Source organism: Vulpes lagopus, chromosome 1 (assembly GCF_018345385.1).
Source record: "Vulpes lagopus strain Blue_001 chromosome 1, ASM1834538v1, whole genome shotgun sequence".
NCBI lineage: Eukaryota > Metazoa > Chordata > Mammalia > Carnivora > Canidae > Vulpes > Vulpes lagopus.
In genome coordinates, this window is record NC_054824.1 from 123,793,291 (window position 1) to 123,813,316 (window position 20,026).

At 35.2% G+C, this 20,026-nt stretch overlaps 1 protein-coding gene across 1 annotated transcript in view; it reads left to right on the top strand.

Annotated features, from left to right (window-relative positions):
• The window catches only part of TAF4B (TATA-box binding protein associated factor 4b), a 126,009-nt gene that overhangs the window by 73,686 nt on the left and 32,297 nt on the right, over positions 1–20,026 (top strand). The window contains exons 12-13 of the mRNA XM_041726875.1: positions 993–1,118; positions 7,896–7,952. Of these exons, the coding sequence (XP_041582809.1) occupies positions 993–1,118; positions 7,896–7,952 (183 nt within the window). The remainder of the gene's footprint in view (positions 1–992; positions 1,119–7,895; positions 7,953–20,026) is intronic.

Below are 20,026 nucleotides of genomic sequence, written 5' to 3' on the forward strand. Positions count from 1 at the left end.
AGATGGGATTGGTGCTGTACCTATGGTTTCTAAGCCAGGCACTGACTATTGGACTAAATGTTTAAAAACATTTCAGTTTTCCTATTATACAGTCTCCCCTAGTCTCCATCCCATAGCTTGAATGTCTGAATTACTTAGACGACTAGATGGCAAGATGTCTTAAATGCTGATTGGGAAGATTGCCCACCACTGACCCCTCATCTTATGTGTATTAGAGAGTAAAGATAGGTAGTCATATCAGATGAAGAAAATTACAAAATATTTAGATTGGAAAGCACTGTCTTACACTCTAGAATATCAGAATAAATGACACTAAATTTTATCATTTTATGAAGTGACTTAAGACAAAAATACTTCATTATGGCTTTCATTTTTAAATTGTATATACACTTAATTTCTTTGACTGTAATTTCTACTCAAGTTCATAGCTTAAAGGAATCCTCAAAACAGGCTTAGGATTTCAAATGTTTGCTATTTTATCTTATATTGCGTTTTGATTAAAGATGTACTCACTTGTCAAGGTTAAACCAACACAGTAATGGAAACAAGGTTGATAACTTTGATCTTTGGTCAGTTTTTTGGTGAAGTGATTAGTTTTTGGTTTTTGGTTTTGTCTTTCACGGACCTAAGATTTAATTAATCATACTAAGGTCTGCCTAGATGGACAATAATTTAACTGAAAAGATTTAGACTATAGATACATGGTACACTTTCTTGCTTTCTATTTGCTATTGTTAGGATCTATTTGGCTTCTCTTTTTTCCCCTCTGAATGAGGCCTACTAGGAAAGCTCTGAAATTTAAATGCTTAATCACCTCTCAACTTTTAAAGATGACTAAGGTTCTTTTTTGTATGTATCATCAGAAATACCAATAACCTCCCGAAAATTTAGCTCTCTATGTACATGGGTATTGTTGTTAGCTGATTTATAATACCTAATGTAGAATGTATTACCTAGGATCATTGTAACACTTTTTTTTTCTTTTTTTCCAGGCAAGTGAAAATTACATCCTGTCTAGTGATACCAGATCACAACTCAAGTTTCTCGAAAAGCTAGATCAATTGGAAAAACAGAGAAAGGATTTAGAAGAAAGAGAAATGTTACTTAGGGTAGCCAAGGTAAGAGCGTATGTGATTTATGATTGACCATGACCTGGCAAGGAGGTTAGAATTGGCTTTATTATTGGCCAACTGTCCTGTTTTTATTAGGCTTTTAGGTTTCTCTGAAGGACTTCTTTAAATGAAATTATTAATAAAATCTCTCATAGCCAGAATAATGTGAATTTCAGTTAATTATTTTAAGAGGTATAATCTTTTGTCTCCTCATTATCAGTTCCTGTGTGTCTAGGATCATACTTACTACCCCCAACTAAAAATTGTTTGTTTAAAGATTTATTTATTTGAGGGGGGGGTGGGTCGGGCAGAGGAAGAGAGAGAGAGAGAGAAGAATTCCAAGCAGTCTCCCTGCCCAGCATGGAGCCCTAGGCAGAGCTTGATCTTGAGAGCCTGAGATCATAATCTGAGCTGAAATCAAAAGTCTGGACACTTAACTGACTGAGCCACCCAGGCACCCCCCAAGTAAGAATGTTTTTTAAAATGTTCAAGGTCTTTTTAAGGATATAATTTCATAGGTGCCAAGTTGAATTAGAGAGAGGAAAGTTTGGAAATTTATGGGTAAAATTAGGATTAATAGGATTATATGGAACAAAAATCTGCCCCGAATGGGCAGAAATGGGTTAGAGAATAAAAGAACAGGTAAAAAGAAAGGTATTTATCTTATAAATATATATAATATTTTAATTTTTTTCTCCTTTATTGAAATATTTTCCTGGACTGTTAGTGCTAGATGAAAGGAAAACTAGTTCTACGGTGGTTTGCCTCCTGTTGCTTCACATTTCTCTGTACGCATAGTCCTAAAGGTTGGGCACTAGACTGATTTTTTTTGTTTTAAACACTTTAGTTTTGGGATCCCTGGGTGGCGCAGCGGTTTAGCGCCCGCCTTTGGCCCAGGGCGCGATCCTGGAGACCCGGGATCGAATCCCACGTCAGGCTCCCGGTGCATGGAGCCTGCTTCTGCCTCTGCCTGTGTCTCTGCCTCTCTCTCTCTCTCTCTCTCTCTCTCTGTGTGACTATCATAAATAAATAAAAAATTAAAAAAAAAATAAACACTTTAGTTTTAATTCGTAGTGTTATTGGCAGCCTCCCCGTTTAGAGTATTTCACATACTAATCACTTTTTTAAAAATTAATTTAATTTGAAGTACTTCATACTTACAGGAAAGTTGTCAGAACTATACGAAGGATCCTCATTTCCTTTTCTTAGATGCCCCCATTTTAAACACATACTGCATTTTCTCCATCTCCACCTTTTCTATACACACATGCACACACACCCCTTACCATTATTCTCTTTCATCTCTGTGTCTTTCTTTCTTTCTTTCTTTCTTTCTTTCTTTCTTTCTTTCTTTCTTTCTTTCTTTCTTTCTTTCTTTCTTTCTTTCTTTTTTAAGATTTAATTTATTTATTCATGAGAGACACACAGAGAGAGAGACAGAGGCAGAGACACAGGCAGAGGGAGAAGCAGGCTCCATGCAGGGAGCCCGACGTGGGACTCAGTCCCAGGCTGAAGGTGGCGCTAAACCACTGAGCCACCCGGGCTACCCCTTTCTTTCTATTCCAAGGTTTTTTTTTGTATATTTACAAGTTGTACAACTATCATCTCTAATTAGCCTTTCTCTGAGCCTTTTGAAAGTAAGCTTCAGCCCTGAGGTCCATAACTTCTAAACATTCTAGCATATATTTGTGAAAATAGAACATTCTGCTGTATAACCCAGTATAACACTGCCATGTAATCCACAGACCCCATTCAGATTTTACCAACTGTCTCCTCCCAGTCTCCTTTTCCTTCATGGTCCGTTTTCCCATTCAACAATATGTGTTTCATTCAGTTGTCATCTCTTCAGGCTCCTTTAGTCAGATTTTATGACTTTCTCTTTGATGTCTTTGACAGATTTTAAGAGTACAGGCCTCACCATCTGTAGGGTGACTGATAATTCCTGGGTTCATCTGATAGTTCCTCATGACTTAGGCTATGAATTCTTAGCAGGAATAGATACATTCTTCTCAGTTAATCCTGTTGTAAGACAATCTTGATCACCCAGTCATGTGGGTGCCTGCCAATTCTCTCCATTTCAAATTTGCCATTTTCCCTTTTATAATCAATTAGTTTTTCATAGGAAGGTATTTCAAGATTATACCAATATCTCCCTCCTCACCAAACCTGCACCTATCAACTTTAGTGCTCATAGATGATATCTACCTGAATCAGCTACCTCTATGATGGGCACTACTTATAAATATAAAAGGTGATTTTTTAATTTTCATCATCTTTTAGATTTACTAGCATTCTATGTGGAAGAGCTTTTCTTTCTCTTTTATTCATTCATAACAAAATGGCTTTGGATTTCTATTTGATTCAATAGATTATAATCCATTACTATCATTATTTATTTTGATACTCAAATTCCTCCTGAGTGGGAGACTCTTCCAGCTGGCACATCTGTCTATTACTCATGTTGCCATCATTCACTGAACTTACTCTTACTTTTAGCACAATTTATTCCAGGCCCAGCTTTTGCTTGTCTTTCCTCAGCCCTGGAATCAGCCATTTCTACAAAGAATCCTGCATCTTTTTAGTTGAGAATGTTATCTGGAAACCCAAGAATAGAATGTACAGTGTGCTCATTGCTACATGTAGACCCTCTCAAATGGGCAGATCTGGGAGATAAATTTATGGTGTATGTATATTACGCATGTAGTGTATATATTCTAAAACCATAAGTTTATATAGATACCTCTGACTCTAGTATCTTAGGGCTTTGTCTAGCCTAAATCTTTCTGTGTTTATAAATACTTTTTCCACAGTCAGAAACCTGACTCTCATTATCCTTGATATATTTACTTATGTCTTCAATTTACTTGTTCGCTCAGTCTAACTAATCTCCAGACAGCCGTGCTGGCTGCCTCCTCTGTTTGCTACCACTGTTTCCCCTGCCCTCATTTCAATGCCCAGGTAATTGGCAGTCATGCCCACCAGCCCATGCTTTGGTCAGTCTCTCTAGCCCTTCATCATCTGGCATTCTTGGCCACTGATCTATACATACCTTCATGTGCTCCAACCCCCTACAAGGATGTGGTGCACCACAACCTTATCACTCTGCTGCTTCTCACTGGCCCACAATCTCAGTCCTCACACTGACCCCTCTTGCACTGGGAAGAACAGCTGGGATAGGAAGATGCTCTTCCTTGACCCGTCAAGTATTTTATAAACAAAGCACACAGCCAATGTAATGAAGTGGTTTATTGGTATTTTATTTCCAATTACTATGCTGCAAACAAGATCATAAATTATTAAATACTTGTTTACTTATTATTGCATATAATATTTTATACTCTTACTCTCTCTTGGTTTTTCTTTCTTTACCAGACTTCTAAATATTAGAGTATCCAGGCCCAGTCCTAGGGCTTCTTCTCTGCTTCTGTCTTGAATTTATATTTCCAACTCAGTCTACCTTGGGGAACTCTGGACTTGATATAGCTAACTGCCTACTAAGTCTCCATATGGTTGGCCAATAGGCATCTCAAATATAATGTGTCCAAAAGAATTTTTGATTTTCCTCCCCCCATAATACCTTTTACTCTCAATAGGTTTTCCTAACTTAGTAAGTGACACTATTATTTGCCCAGATGTTCAAGCCAGGAAATCCTAGGAGTCCTCTCCTCTCCCTACATGCAGTTCACTTCCTGTTGTGTTTCCCAAGTGTATTAATCATCTTCTATTCATCACCATTGTCACCACTCTGGTCTAAATCATCTTTCAGTGGACTTTTAATAAAATGTCTCCTAACTGATCTTTTCCTTCTACAATCTATTTTTCATACTGTTGTCAAAATAATGTTTTCATAACAAATCATGCATATCTCTGTTACTTGAAAGCCTTTAGTGACTTTCTCTTACACTTAAAATAAAATCCAAATTTCTTACCAGATTTTAAAAGATACCTGTCATATCCCTCCCTTCTTTACTTGGTCTGCTCCAGTCAGACTGACCTTCTTTGGGGGTGCCAAGTGGGCATTGTAGACTGCTAATTAGGCATCTCAACCTGAAAGTTGAGTTCCCATGTCCTACATCTACTTTGGCCTTTACTGCCTTAGAAAGTTGGCATTCTCATCTTTCCAATTGCTTAGGCCAGAATCCTAGGAAATCATCTATTCTCTCTACTTCACACCCTACATCCAATCCATAAATCTAGTTGGCTCTGCCTCCAAAATATATTTCAAACTAATCTCCTCTGCTATGACATTAGTTCAAGTTTCCCTCATCTTTTTCTAAAACCACAGTTGTTGTAGAGTAGTCTCCTAAGTTGTTCTGGAAGCCTGTGCTTCTGATCTCAGATCTCTACAGTGCTGCATCCACTGCATAGCAGCCAGACTGATGCTTCTAAAGTGTGGTAGCAGTGGCATGTCACTCCTGTGCTCCAAGCCTTTTAGTGGCTTTTTTAGATTATAACTAGAATTAAACCCCAACTCCATACATGGTGTTGGCCTACATGGTCTCCAACGTTATCTCTTTCAACTTTTCTCTATGGCCCAGCCACATAGGCCTTCCTTTTTTCCTCAACTTTCCCGGGCTTGTTCCCATTTTAATGCTTTTGCAATAACTGCCTTTTGCTTATTCTTCCCCCAGAATTTTGCGTGGCTGCCTCCTTGTCATTCAGATCTCTACTCAAATGTCACTTCTCTCAGATGTCTTCTCTCCTGTCCTAGCTAAAGAAGTACCCCACATACATTCCTTTCTATCACATCATCCAATTTTCTTAATAGTGCTTATCATGAGCAATTGTATTTATTTTTCCCCATCATAAATGTGTTACATATCACAACTGTGTTTCATTTTTATAAAATTTTTTGTTTTATTTTTTTCTCTTCTTAAAATATAAGTCACTCAAAAGCAGAGGCTTTGTCTTGTTATTTCATTTCTATATTTCCAGGCTCAGAATAGAGTCACACAGAGTAGAATTTATTTATGAATAATTAATAAAATATTGGTTGACTGATAAAAACTTGATACTCAAATGTGCCCATTTCATACTAGGCAAAAATCATACACTTACAAATATATAACATACATACACATTTTTAAAATAAATACATATGTACACACTTATTGTCCTATTTTTTTTTTAAGATTTTATTTATTTATTCATGAGAGACACAGAGAATCAGAAGTGGAGACACAGGCAGAGGGAGAAGTAGGCTCCATGCAGAAAGCCCCATGCAGGACTCCATCCTGGGACTCCAGGACCACACCCCGAGCCAAAGGCAGACACTTAACCGCCAAGCCACCCAGACTGGGTGACCCCTATTGTCCTATTGTTATAGGTAGAATAATAAGGGAGTTTATTGTAGTTTGGGCTGAAGTTAAGTTGTTTTAGTAGATAGGAGACAAAAATGAAGAAAAAAGTTACTAGCTTTTGGTAGCCTTATATAAGTAAACACTTAATATGTTTTAAATTACAAGGCATTCTTGGGGTGTGTGGGTGGCTCAAGTCCATTAGGCGGCTGCCTTTGGCTCAGGTCATGATCCTGGGGTCCTGGAATCAAGCCTCATTGAGCAGGGAGTCTGCTTCTCCCTCTCCTGCTGCCCCTCCCCTTCCGGCTTGTGCTCATTCTCTCTCTCAAATAAATAAATAAAATCTTTTTTTTTAAATTACAAGGCACTTTTAAATCTAAATGGCTTCTTTCTTGTACTTCCCTTTAACAAAAGTACTGATACATCAGTAAAACCTATCACATAACTTAGTAAATAAGAAAATATTTTAGCTTTTATTTTGCTAGCTATATTTAGTTAGCTGATGTTGCATTTCATAGAACAAATATTCAGCTTTATAAGGAGTTAGAAAACAGAATGAGAAAAAATACTTCTGAGCATATTTCTCAGTGGACAAAAGTTCATAGTCTCAGAAATGAAGTCCCTTACCTTTTGCTTCATCATAGCATTGCATATAGAAGGTAGATCTCTCCTTCTAGCAGTCCTGTAAGACTATTTATTTTTGAATGTTGAACTGAATCAATATGGAAAGCAATAGTCAATAAAAATTTATTAGGCATTTACTTGTGCATAGTATTCAATTAAGTGCTATGGAGGACCCAAAGATGACAAGATAGTCTAATGAAAACGTTGGGAAGTATTTTCTTTTTTTTTTTTTTCTTTTTTTTTGGGGGGGGGAAGTATTTTCTATATAGTTTTAAAAAATTATACTTTGAAGGAGATTGATTTGGTTCAAAGTCAGGTTCCTGATATTATATTACCTATTTTTGTTTTTATTTTAATTCCAGTTAACATACAGTGTTATATCAAGTATACAATATAGTGATTCAACAATTTCATACATCACCCAGTGAGATCCTTGATTTTAATAGTCCTTGAAATGCCATGTTTTTCCAAAATGGCTTCACCTGAAGATTAGCCAGTGTTGATTGCTTTCCTTCATTTGAGCCAGCAATTATCCTTCTTTTCTTTCCCTTCATCTGTACCATCCATTTTTTAGTTTTTACTGTTCTAACAAGAACAACGTCATGCCTCAACTGGACCTGACTGACATTGTTAGCATCATTTTCAGTATAAGCTTCCTCGGGGCTAGAACTGCAGCAGCCGGCCCAGATGATGAGAGGGAGGGGGCGTAAAGGAGGGAGTGCACCAGACTGGGTTGAGGCATTTTCCCCCGGAGCTAAGGTTTTCAATCACAAGAGAAAATTGTCATTTATTAAATATTTAACGGCAACTATGGTGTTTAGATGCTAGTAATTTCTATTAAAATTTTCTTTTCCTTTGATAGAGTCGTTCCAATAAAGAAGATCCAGAACAGCTGAGATTAAAGCAGAAAGCCAAAGAGGTAGGACTTTCAAGTTACCATGCTTGTCTTTGTGTTGGAGGGAAGGTTGGCAGCTCTCTCCTGGCAATTAGGTCAGGGTTTATTTTGCTGTTGCATACCATTTGCAGAAGCCTTGGGGAAAGACAGGAACTGCTGAAGGCAAGGGCAGTCCTTCAAATGAGGTCAATGAGTTATGTGCTCTCTTTTTAAAATTTATTTTCAAGGCTTAGGCCTGTCTAGAAATGGCTCTTTGTAAAACTACAGCAGTGTACTTGGAGGAATATAATGTGGGATTAAAAAAAAAAAAAAAAAGAAACTTCTGAGATTTAGCATCTGGGACTGTACAATAGGCTACATTTTTCCAGGGTAATTGTTCGTTTTGTAAATCTGATACTGCTTATAATTCTTTGGCTGGGAGGTGGTACTGGGATTTAGTTTTAAATGGAAAACGCCTCTGGCTTTTAATTTTCTGGGCCCAGCAGTTTTCTGTTCTGGAATGGAGCCCTTGTTTCACACAGTTCATGTTTAGCTGCAGGGGTTTTAGTTTATAGCTTAGACTGGTTAAGCTTTTACTCCCAGAGGCCTCTGCATAGCAACTGTAGAAATCAACAAATAAGTTCATTTATGTCTGCAGCCTCCTCTCAGTAGCTGACTTTTTACATTTCCCAATATCCATTTCCTGACTTTTCTAGCCCCAGAGAAAAAAGCTCCACTAATTGGAGCTTATTTTAATTGAGCCTTAATATTGGATCTCACTGGAGTTGCCCCCAGAGCTGCTGAGAACAGAAGGAAATGAAAGTACCTAAGGTTGAAGATGTGGTGTGTGTTTGGGTGTGTGTGTGAAATTTTTCACTTGACCTACAGATTCTTTTCCCTGCTGAATAAATCATCAAGCCTGTTCACATTTCTGATTAAGGATCTGACAGCAGACGATAATAAAGACAATTGAGGTGTGAGACGTGTGATATGGAGCTGAAGAAATTGGTTTCTATAGTTACTTGACTGATTTCATGCAATTTTTAAGGATCTTTGTGCTAAATAAGAGTGATTTCCTGAGCAACCTTTTTCCTTAACTGTGCCTCTTGAACTATGAAATTTGTTGTTGCTTAACATTGCAGCACTCGGCTCCTAGGTGCCAGCAGCAGCAGGTTATTTATGAATGTTTTAAAGGCCCTTATTGTTTGGATTAATGTAGGAGCTAAGGCAAAACAAATGGAAATCTAGTAAGATTCTTCCAATCGATGTGGTGTGTTTTCACTAAAATAGAGAAGGAAAATGCATGAACTCTGGATGCAGAGGTTTCTGGATTGAGATCAGGAGAACTGGAAAGGAAGAACATTAGAAAGGATTGAAGCCAGAAACATTTCATTTCAACAACAGAACACTTCTCATACTCATTTCTTTTTCAGTGGAAAATTTATCTAAAGATATTATCTAAAAAATTAGTATGAGAACCTTACCAATTACTCTCTTTAAGAAAGCCTGGCTTCATAGGTTATTTGGGAATGGGCAACCTATTGTTGCTCTGAAGCACGGGCATTCCCCTTTTTTAAATTAAGGACTGATTAGATGCTTATCTTACTTTCTTCCAATTCTACCTACTTTTGGGAAAATATATATCAGAAAGCTTGCCCTTTTATCTTTAAAAGATTTTTCCTGTCTATTCCTCTTTCATAAACCTTCACAAACATCTGGATTGATTAATTTTTCCTTCAGGTTTGTATAGAATGATTTTATTTGGTTGTTTTTTCATTTAATATTGTACTTAATTATTTCCTGAGGAATGAATAGGTGGACAGTATTTTTATTTTTTGTATTTATTTTTATTTTTTGTGTAAATGTGTAAAAAAAAAAAAAAAAAAGGACCTCTCAATGAGAGCCGGTGGTAGCAAACTTGTTTTTTACCCTTTTTGCACCTCCATTATTTCTTTTTCCTAGCAAGATTTAAAGGACTGTATTTCTCTCAAAAAAAAAATATATATATATATATTTTGAAAGTTTTCTACTTGCTTACTATCCTAAATCTTTGTTTAAAAAAAAAAAAAATCAAATACACTGGCTTCATTCCAAGAACAGAGCCACTCTATTAGTTGCAAATGTTTGAGGAAACTACAATATTGTCATTTTTGTCATTCCTCTGACCCCTAGATCTTTTAATAACTTTAATATTCCAAGGGTCTCTAATTTAGAATCAAACACACAGGGATACCATATTTTGGTTGCAAAAATCATTGACCTTATCTTCATATAGAGTTGATAGAGTTGAAGTGTTCTCTTGTATGGTAAATTGTAAGGTTATCATTTGGGATATGCCAATTGTTATCACACTGGTATAAACTGTAAAGCTTTTGTTTCTATTGTTATTTGATATTTGGCTCTCTGGGCAGTTTTCTTTGTTCAGTTGTGAAAATTAGCATGGATTTCTTTCAGTTGCTCTATTTGAAATTGGTTTACTTTCCTTTTCCAGGTAACTACCTACCTGAACTGGTCATAGGAAATAGATTAAAGAACAGCACTTTATGAGTGCAGAACTCCAAGGAAATCTTTAGAGAAGTTGTAGGCTTTATTGATCCTGGGAAATGTTTTAGCAATGATGTTTGTCATATAAATATTAAATCTGAACTTGAGTCCCCATCAAATATACTTTTATAATCCATGGTGGTTTCAACTCTTAAGGATTAAGAGTTTCAATCTTGATCATTTCTCTTGTGCGTTTTCTTCTAATACCATTTTAGTGTCTATTCATTTCTTCTTTGCATTCTGGGTGTAACGACAAACTGTGTTAAATTAGGCAGGTTTTTATAAAGGTGGTTAATAATTTCTTTTCATCCTTCCTGTAGGCTTCTTGCGATTTTGTCATTCTTTTTGGCACTTAAAAAAATAGGCTGCCTGTGGGATTTGCCTCCAGTCTAGTCTCAGTCCTTGAAGTAGCTCCTGCTGCATACTGTTCTTATTGACCTGACAGGTTATCTGTCTATTTGAAAACCTTCTTGTTGTCTGGCTAAAGTGTCTTTGGGTATCTCTGTAATTCAGACATTTTAGTTTCAACTTTGGGGCAGTTCCCCCCCCCCTTTTTTTCTGTTTTTGCCTGAAAAAAAAAATATTATAAGCATTCTCTCTATTGTTAACTTTATATTTTAAATATTGATACTTTTAAATTCTGATTTTTAAAAATTTTCCTACTTTTCCAAAATGAAAGTACTGATGTTCCTCCATTTTTATCATTTATGAAAGGTTTAAAATAGATTACTAATTGCCAAATTCTAACTTCAAACAAGTAGGTACATCTTTGCTTAACGCAGATGTAGACTTGTCGAAATATGTACCGTGTGTCCTAGATTACCATCTAGCCTTCGACGTTTTCTTTTCTTACCACATCATCCAGAATTCTGAGGGGCAAGCCACTGACCTTGTAGTTCATATATCCTGATTCCTTAAAACATTTGTTATATATAATGTGACCCTTATTTCCTTTTGAGTATCTTCTTTCTCCTTTGGGAAATGTGAACTCAGCACATCTGTGCAGAGTAAGACAAAGAATTCATTTACTTCCTTTTAACAATTCCTAGCATTCCCACTTAAATATGTTATCAGACAATAGAAGAAAGAAAAAAGGAATGCAAGACGTGTACCTGCTAGTACATTAGCTTCCCACTGCAACCTGTAGAAACTGGGCAAAAGTATTAAATGATTAAATTGCTTGGCAGATTAGAAAATTTGTACCCTGAAGTATTTAGGATTTTTGTTTATAGAAAACATAGAACATAAATACTACAAGTAGTGCAATTCTCCATAAAGTATTATTGTACAAGAAATAAAATAGTGAATCACAAGACTTGTTACTGATTAGAAAATGTTATTTCAGTATGAGAAAGACAAAAGATATTTTTTAAATGAAATTTTTACAGATATGGAGTCAGTGAAATGTGATACTTAAGGCTAATTTTTAAATTATCTCAATTTCTATTTAAAGTTTTATGCTTATTCTGCGTGAGCCAAAACTCAAGAAACACTGGACAGGATAAAGTGAAACTTGTCATTAAAAATATATTCTGTCAGTCCAATTAATTTAGTGTGGAGAAGGCATTCTTAAAATGACAAGTTGTGAAAAGCTTATGTACGTAGAGAAAAAGGTGCAAATATTTCAAAACACTGATAGTCCAGGACAGTGGTTCTCAAACTTTGGTGTATGTGAGAATTATCTGGAAAATATGTTAAAACACAGTTTGCTGGGCCCCATCCCAAGTTTATGATACAGTAGGTCTGGGTTAGGCCTGAGAATTTGCATTTCTAATAGATTTCCAAGTGATTTGCTATTGCTGCTGTTGCTCTGGAGATCATACTTAGAACCATTGGTCTAGGAGGGGAAGGAAAATCCATCACTGTTATTTTCCCTTTGACTAAATGGTCATAGAAAGTCAAACAAAATACTGTGGTTTGAGAATCTAAGAGTTGGCATCTTGAGCTGGCATAGTCTAATTACCATTCAGTGAGTTCTCTCTTGGAGTCAGGAAAGGTATACTCATTTTCTTAGTGGGTATTTTCACAAGAGACATTAATTGGTTGTATCTCTTAATTGGTGTACCTTACATAGGAAAGATAATATTTTGTTTAGAGCATCATCAGAAGATTGCATGCATTAATTTTGAAGTATAGGATTTGTATGGCTTGAGAGACATTCTACCTTTTGGTAGAAGTATGTATTATAAATGAAATTGAACAACAAGTCAGAAGTCTTTAATTCTAGATTCAACTAGCCATTGTCTGCATCTCACTTTGGAGAAGTTAATTTACTTCTTTGAACTTACTCCCATTTCCTTCTACAGTCGATCCTTGAACAACGCATGATCCTCCTGTGCAATCGGTAATCCACATAGAACATTTTTTAAAAGAATTTATTTATTTGAGAGAGAGAGAGCACATGAGCAGGGGGAGGGGGAAAAGGACAAGCAGAGTCCACACTGAGCAGAGGCCCAACATGGGACTCAATCCCAGGACCCGGAGATCATGACCTGAGCCAAAGTCAGACACTTAACTGATTGAGCTACCCAGGTGCCCCCCATTTATAACTTTTGACTCTCCTCAAATGTATTTACTAATAATCCTCTGTTGATGAGAAGCCTTACTGGTTGATTAAAATATAGTTATATATTCTGTATGTTATATACTATATTTTTACACTGAAGTAAGCTAGAGAAAAGAAAATGTTATTATGAAAATCATAAGGAAGAAAAAATACATTTCCAGTACTACACTACACTGTATGGGAAAAAAATCACATATAAGTAGACCCATGCAGTTCAAACCTATGTTGTTCAAGAGTCAACTGTATTTAAGATTAATGTAATAGTACATGCTCTGCTTACGTTACATAGCTGTCATAATTTAGGAAAAGGTCAGGTTTTATAAAAGGAAAAAATAGAAGTTTAAGAACATTAGCTATAGAAACAGTTAAGATAGAAGCCATCAAGCTCTTAAATAAGTAAACTTGGGATTGACCCATGGATATGTTAGGTTTTCTTTATGTGTGTGTTTTCTTTCAAGAAGACCAGAAAGAAGATTGAAAAGAAATAAACATGTAAAGGGAAGACATAAGGGGAGGGAAGTTCTATTTGTATGAAACAATACATAAATTATTATGTTTAAGGAAGAAAGTCTAATTGAGAATATGTGGAATGTGCTATTTTCCTGAAAGGAAGGGATGAATTAGAAGGGTTGACTAGCAAGGCATTGGACTCTACATTCCAGATTCCAAGTATCTCAGGTGTTCTGGACAGTGTCTTTGACATCATAAGAACTAGTGTTAGTGCTTAGGAGAAAAAAATACTCAGACCATGTGTTGTTGAGCTTGGTGAAATGCCTGCCTAAAAATTTTCTTTGAGGGGTTGAGAGGGATCCTGTGTTTCTATTGTGGTATTCCTGAATTTTAGGTGAGGTAGGGGTAATTTTTTGTAACTTGTTTTGTTGGTTCCTTTGGGTTAGGGTTCACTGTTAATAGTGTTTAATATGGTACTATTTGCTTATTTTGTAGAATACTTTAGGATTTAACCTTGTTTTTCCCAGTAGGTTGCAGTAAATTAGAAGTGATTATAAGCATTATTGAGAATTTTAGCTTAGTCAATCTTTACAAAGCATATCTAAAATTCTATTTAAATTTTTACTATTTTAAAAAAAAACATCTGTTATTTGATGGTAGGGTTTTATTGTTTCTGTGTACACTTAATTATGAAATCTAAACAAGACACTATTCTTATTTCTTTGCTGAACTCAGAATCAGTAGTGTACTTTATTTCTCTTTGTTTTTTAGATTCTTTTAAATATTCCCATTTCGTGGCATTAGCTACTTTCATCGCTACTAATCTATGTGTTGTTGGACAGCACACATAAGCTTTGGGGGAGACATTAACTTACTTACCTCTCAACTCCTTCCTTTGCTTTATGCCTTATTATCACTTTCCAAAAGTTTGTAGCAAAATCAGACTGAAGATGACAGTGCTTTGTGGTTTTGGATCATTTGTTACAAAGGACAACTCTACTGTTGCGTTTTGTACTTTCAGCACTTGCATTTTATTTTTTATGCCTTGCCTTCCTTAAGCACAAAAAAGAAACATATTTTTGGATTTCCCATGGTGTCAGTGTCACAATTATCTAAATAATTTAGTCCTTCCTGTTAATGTGTCCCTATATTTGAGGAGGGACTATGTAATTCTTGATTTATTCATTTTTCATTCTACTCCTCTAATTCTGCCTAAGGTTTTAGATTCTGGTTTTATTAATTTTTATTTATCCTTGGTTTTTGTCCTTCAAAATTATGTCCTTAGCATCAAGAAGTACTTCTATTAAACTTTACCTCTTAGAGCTTATGTGATCTTTAAGGAAACTTATTAACATGTGTTGGACTTGATTAAAGTGAATATTGTCATGTTTTTATTAATTTTTATTTATCCTTGGTTTTTGTCCTTCAAAATTATGTACTTAGCATCAAGAGGTACTTCTATTAAACTTTACCTCTTAGAGCTTATGTGATCTTTAAGGAAACTTATTAACATGTGTTGGACTTGATTAAAGTGAATATTGCCATGGTTATACTTAAAAAATGAACAGAGACACGTAGTAAACATCAGAAATAAAATAATCTTCAACTACCATTTCTCTGTTGCTCTTTAGGGCACTGACTTGAATTTTAGGGGACCTCTGCTTGATATCAGAAAGACTGTGTGATAAGGGAAATGAAGGCTTCCGCCTTTTTCATTAGCCATAAGGAAGGAGTGGGGGTACTCTTAAAAGAGAACCTGCTAAGCCTGTATGGACCAAAGTATGTATTGCTAGTGTAAGTGAGCAAGCAGGCATAAGTTTTATGGAACAAGGCTTAGTAGGAATATAACTTAACAGAAACCTGTTGTCAGAATTCTGGTTAAACCAGCTTTTTAAAGGTTAATGGAGTAAAAACACTCCACACTGTCTGCCACTGAATACAGATATAAAATCTAAACAGAATGCATAGAAAAGGTATTTGAAGGTTTTGAAAAAGTAAATGGTAGACAAATTGGGGAAGATGAGAATTCAAAATATCACTAAATCAGCAGTGTGGTTGCCATCCCTCTTTCACCTCCCCACCCCTATTCTTCTTGCTGCTTACTATCACAGAAATGGATGGCAAAGCAGAGTAACTAAAGCCCCAGCTTTTTGGTCCATGGACAAGAACAGGAGCCTAGGGAATCAGAAATTACTGGGAATATTGTGGAATAAGAAGAGCTCAGGATAGGAACCCTATATTATTATTTAAATTTCTAGGCCTACTCTTTAGCTACACGTTTGTCATATGTGAATCTGATTTTAATCAATATACATAAAAACTTTAAGAATGGAACTAACAGAGGCCCCTAGGTGGCCTAGTTGGTTAAGCGACTGCCACTGGCTCAGGTCATGATCCTAGGGTCCTAGAATCGAGCCCCACACTGGGCTTCCCTGCTCAGCAGAGAGTCTGCTTCTCTCTGCCCTTCCTCCTGCTCATGCTCTCTCTCTCTCTTCCTCTTTCTCAAATAAATGAAATCTTTATTAAAAAAAAAAAAAAAAAGAAAGAAAGAAAAGAAAAGAATGGAACTATCAGAATACTGAGGTCCCAGACTGAACACTCACTGAATGATACCTATTTGGAACAGATCCAAACGGCACAACAAAGGCTTTGAAGACTGAACTGATGTTGAAGCTTAAGTCCACAGAAGACATATTGCAACTTGTGGCCTAAATCTAACTGGCCTATTTTACATGCTGAAATAAATATCATACTCTCAAGGATTTAAAGAAGACCCAGAGTCTTTATAATATTTAAATATTCAGGTATTGTTCAAAATTACTTGGCTTGAAGAACCAGGAATAAAGTTCTAAAATGAAAATTTTAGAACTAAAGATGATAGTAATCGAAATAAAACATGAGTTGGATCGGCTAGATAGCATAAAAGAGATGAAAGAGGAAAGAGTCAATGAACTTGAAGATGGACAAATAGAATTTATCTAATCTGAACAACAAAGGGGAAAATGGATCAAAAACAAAAAGCAGAAAAACAGAGCCTCAGAGACCTGTGGGACAATGACCAAAGGTCATTAATGTTGTTGAAGTCTCAGAAAGAGTAAGATGCTAAAAATATGTTTGAAAAAATAAATAGCTAACAAACCCCCAAATTTAGAAAAAGACAGGAACCTAAAGATCCTAGAAACTCAGTGAACTCTCAAATAGGGTAATCAGAGAGAAACTAAGGTCCAGTCACATCTAGTCTTAGAAAACTAAAAACATAGAAAAAATTCCTGAAACTAGCTAGAGAAATGTACACTTTTCCAATAAGGGAACAGCAATTCAAATGATTGTAGATTTCTTATCAGAAACCATGGAGACCAAAAAGAAAGTGGCAACAGATTTTTAAAGCACAGTAAGAAAAGAACTGCCGACCAACCTAGAATGCTATATCCTGTGAAAATACCCTGCAGGAATTAAGGTGAAATAAAGACATCGTCAGATGAAGCAACAAGAATAGAATCTGTTGCCAGCAGAGGAAGTTGAACTTCTTCAGAATGAAATGAAATGATACCAAAGGGAACCTTCAAACATCAGGAATGAAGAAAGAGCAACAGAAATGTATAATAGACTAGTTTTCTGCTTTTAAGCTTTTTAAAATATTGAAAGCAAAAATTATAACATTGTCAGGGATTTTCAATGTGGGTGTCATATATATAAAGCAACCTGGAGAGTAAAAGGATATAAATTTTCTGTATTACACTTGAAGTGGTAAAATATTTATTCTGAATAGACTGAGAATTTAAGTAAGTTTTGTAATCTCTAGAACCACCACTAAAATAAAATTTTAAACTATCTAAATACAAAACTATTTTGTATACAGTACAAAAAAATAATAAATTTAAAACATTAAATATGTTCGAATAACCCAAAAGAGGTAGAAAAGGGAAACATGAAAAACAGGGAACAAACAGAAAACAAATAATAAAATGATGGACCTAAGTCGAAACCTGGCTAAGTTATATGAACTGTAAATGTTCTAAATATACCAATTAAATGATAGAGATTATCAGAATGGATTTAAAGACTACAACTAAACTATCTACAAGAAACTCATTTCAAATGTAATGATGTAGATAGGTTAAAGTAAAAGGAGAAAAAAATGTTTATTTAAAAAAGAAAGATCTCAAATCAATAATCTAAGCTTTTACCTTAAGCTGGTCAAAGAAGAACAATATAGACCCAAAGCAAACAGAAGAAGAGAAATAATAAATAAAAGCAAAAATAAATGACTTCAGCTAACAGAAGAAAAAAAATAGAGATAATTAGTAAAAAACAAAAGCTGGGTCTTTGGTCCACAAAATTGATAAATCTCTAGTAAGACTGACAAAGAAAAAAAAAGTGTTAAATCACAATATCAGGAGAAAGAAATGGAAAATCACTATAGACTCTACAGGTGTCAAAAGAATGAGGGGGAATACAAATGAACACCTCTATTCAAGTAGTTTGACAACTTTGATGAAATAACCAGTTTCTTGAAAAACTCAAGCTATGAAAATTTAGCCAAGCAAAGTAGCTAACCACAGTAGTTCTGTAATTATTAAATAAATTGAATTTATAGTTAAAACTTTTAAATAAAGAAATCTCTACTACAGATGATTTTACTTAGTAAATTCTCCTGAACATTTACAGAATAACACCACGTCTACACAATTTCTTCCAGTTCATCTTATGAAACCAGCGTTACCCTAAAAACAAACCAGAAAAACATACAAAGTAAGAAAACTACATTTCAGTATCCTTCATGAACATAGATGTAAACATGTTCAACAAAATATTAGCAAATCAAATCTAGTAATATATAAAAATAATATATCATGACCAAGTGGACCAAATTAATATTTTTATATTAATATATAAAAAATATATCTTGATCCAAAAATGCAAAACTGGATTAATATTCAAAACTCAGTAAATATAATCAACCTATTAACAGTCTAAGAAAGATCATATCAATTGATGCAGAAAAACATTAGATAGATTTCACTGTGTATTAATAAGAATAACTCAAGAATCAAGGAATAGAAGGAACTTCCTCAATCTGATAATGGACAGCTATTAAAACCCTACTATTAATATTATTCTTTTTTTTAATATTTATTTATGAGAGACACAGAGGGTCAGAGGGAGAAGCAGGCTCCAGGCAGGGAGCCCGATGTGGGACTTGATCCCAGGTCTCCAGGATCACGCCCTGGGCTGAAGGCAGCGCCAAACTGCCAAGCCACCTACCTGGGCTGCCCTAATATTATTCTTAATGGTGAAATGACCAGATGCTTTCTTCCAAAGATTAGGAAAAAAGACAAAGATGTCTAATTTCATCACCATTACTCAGTGTTATATTGCCAGTACAATAAAGCAAGAAAAAGAAGACATACAGAGATTAAAGAGAGAGAAATAAAACAGTGTGGGGTTTTTTGTTCTCTTAACTGTGTCTTTTATAGTGCAAATATTTCTAATTTGTATGAAGTCTAATTTATCAGTTTGTTTTTTCAACAGACCTGTTTTGGGTGCCATGTCTTATTAACTCTTTGCTAGGCCCTAAGTCACAAAGATTTTCTTTTACACTTTTTGATAGAAGCTCGTAGTTTACATCTTCAGTTAATTCTAGTATAAGGAGTAAGATTAAAGGTCAAATTTACTTTTTCACATGTAATGTCCAATTGCTCCAACTTTTTTTGAAAACACTATGCTTTGTAAAGCATTCTCAACTGAGAATATGGTCAAAAATCAACCATATTTATGTGGGTATGTTTCTTAATTCTTCATTCTGCCTCATTATTCTATGTGTCTTTTCCTTTTTTAGTACCACATTATTCTGATTACTGTAGTACTCTATAAGTTCTTTAAATCACATGGTGTAATTCTTTCAATTTTTTCCCTTTTTTTTTCAAAATTGACTTAGCAAAAAAAAAAAAAAATTGACTTAGCTTTTCCAGTTCCTTTGCTTTTGCTTTTTTTTCTTAAAGATTTTATTTATTTATTCATGAGAGACACACAGAAAGAGGCAGAGACACAGGCAGAGGGAGAAGCAAGCTCCCCTCAGGAAGCCTGATGCAGGACTTGATCCCAGGACCCCAGGATCACACCCTGAAGCAAAGGCAGACACTCAACCACTGAGCCACCCAGTCGCCCCTAGTTCCTTTGCTGTTTCATATAAATTTTACTTTCATTTATTTTATTTTATTTGTTTATTTTTTTAAGGAGGCTCCACACCTAGTGTGGAGCCCAACATGGGGCTTGAACCCTGAGATCAAGACCTGAGCTGAGATGAAGAGTTGGATGCTTAACCAACTGAGCCAGCCAGATGCCTCTCCATATAAATTTTAGAATTAACTTATCCATATTTGCAAGAAAGACTTTATTGGAATTTTGTTAAATCTATAAAATTTTTGAGAAAAGTAAGATGTTTACTATGTTGAGTCTTGCAGTCCAGGAACACAGTGTGTCTTTCCATTGTCTATATTTTATTTCTCTCATCTGCTTTTTATGATCTTATCGAATACAAATACCCATATGTTTTATT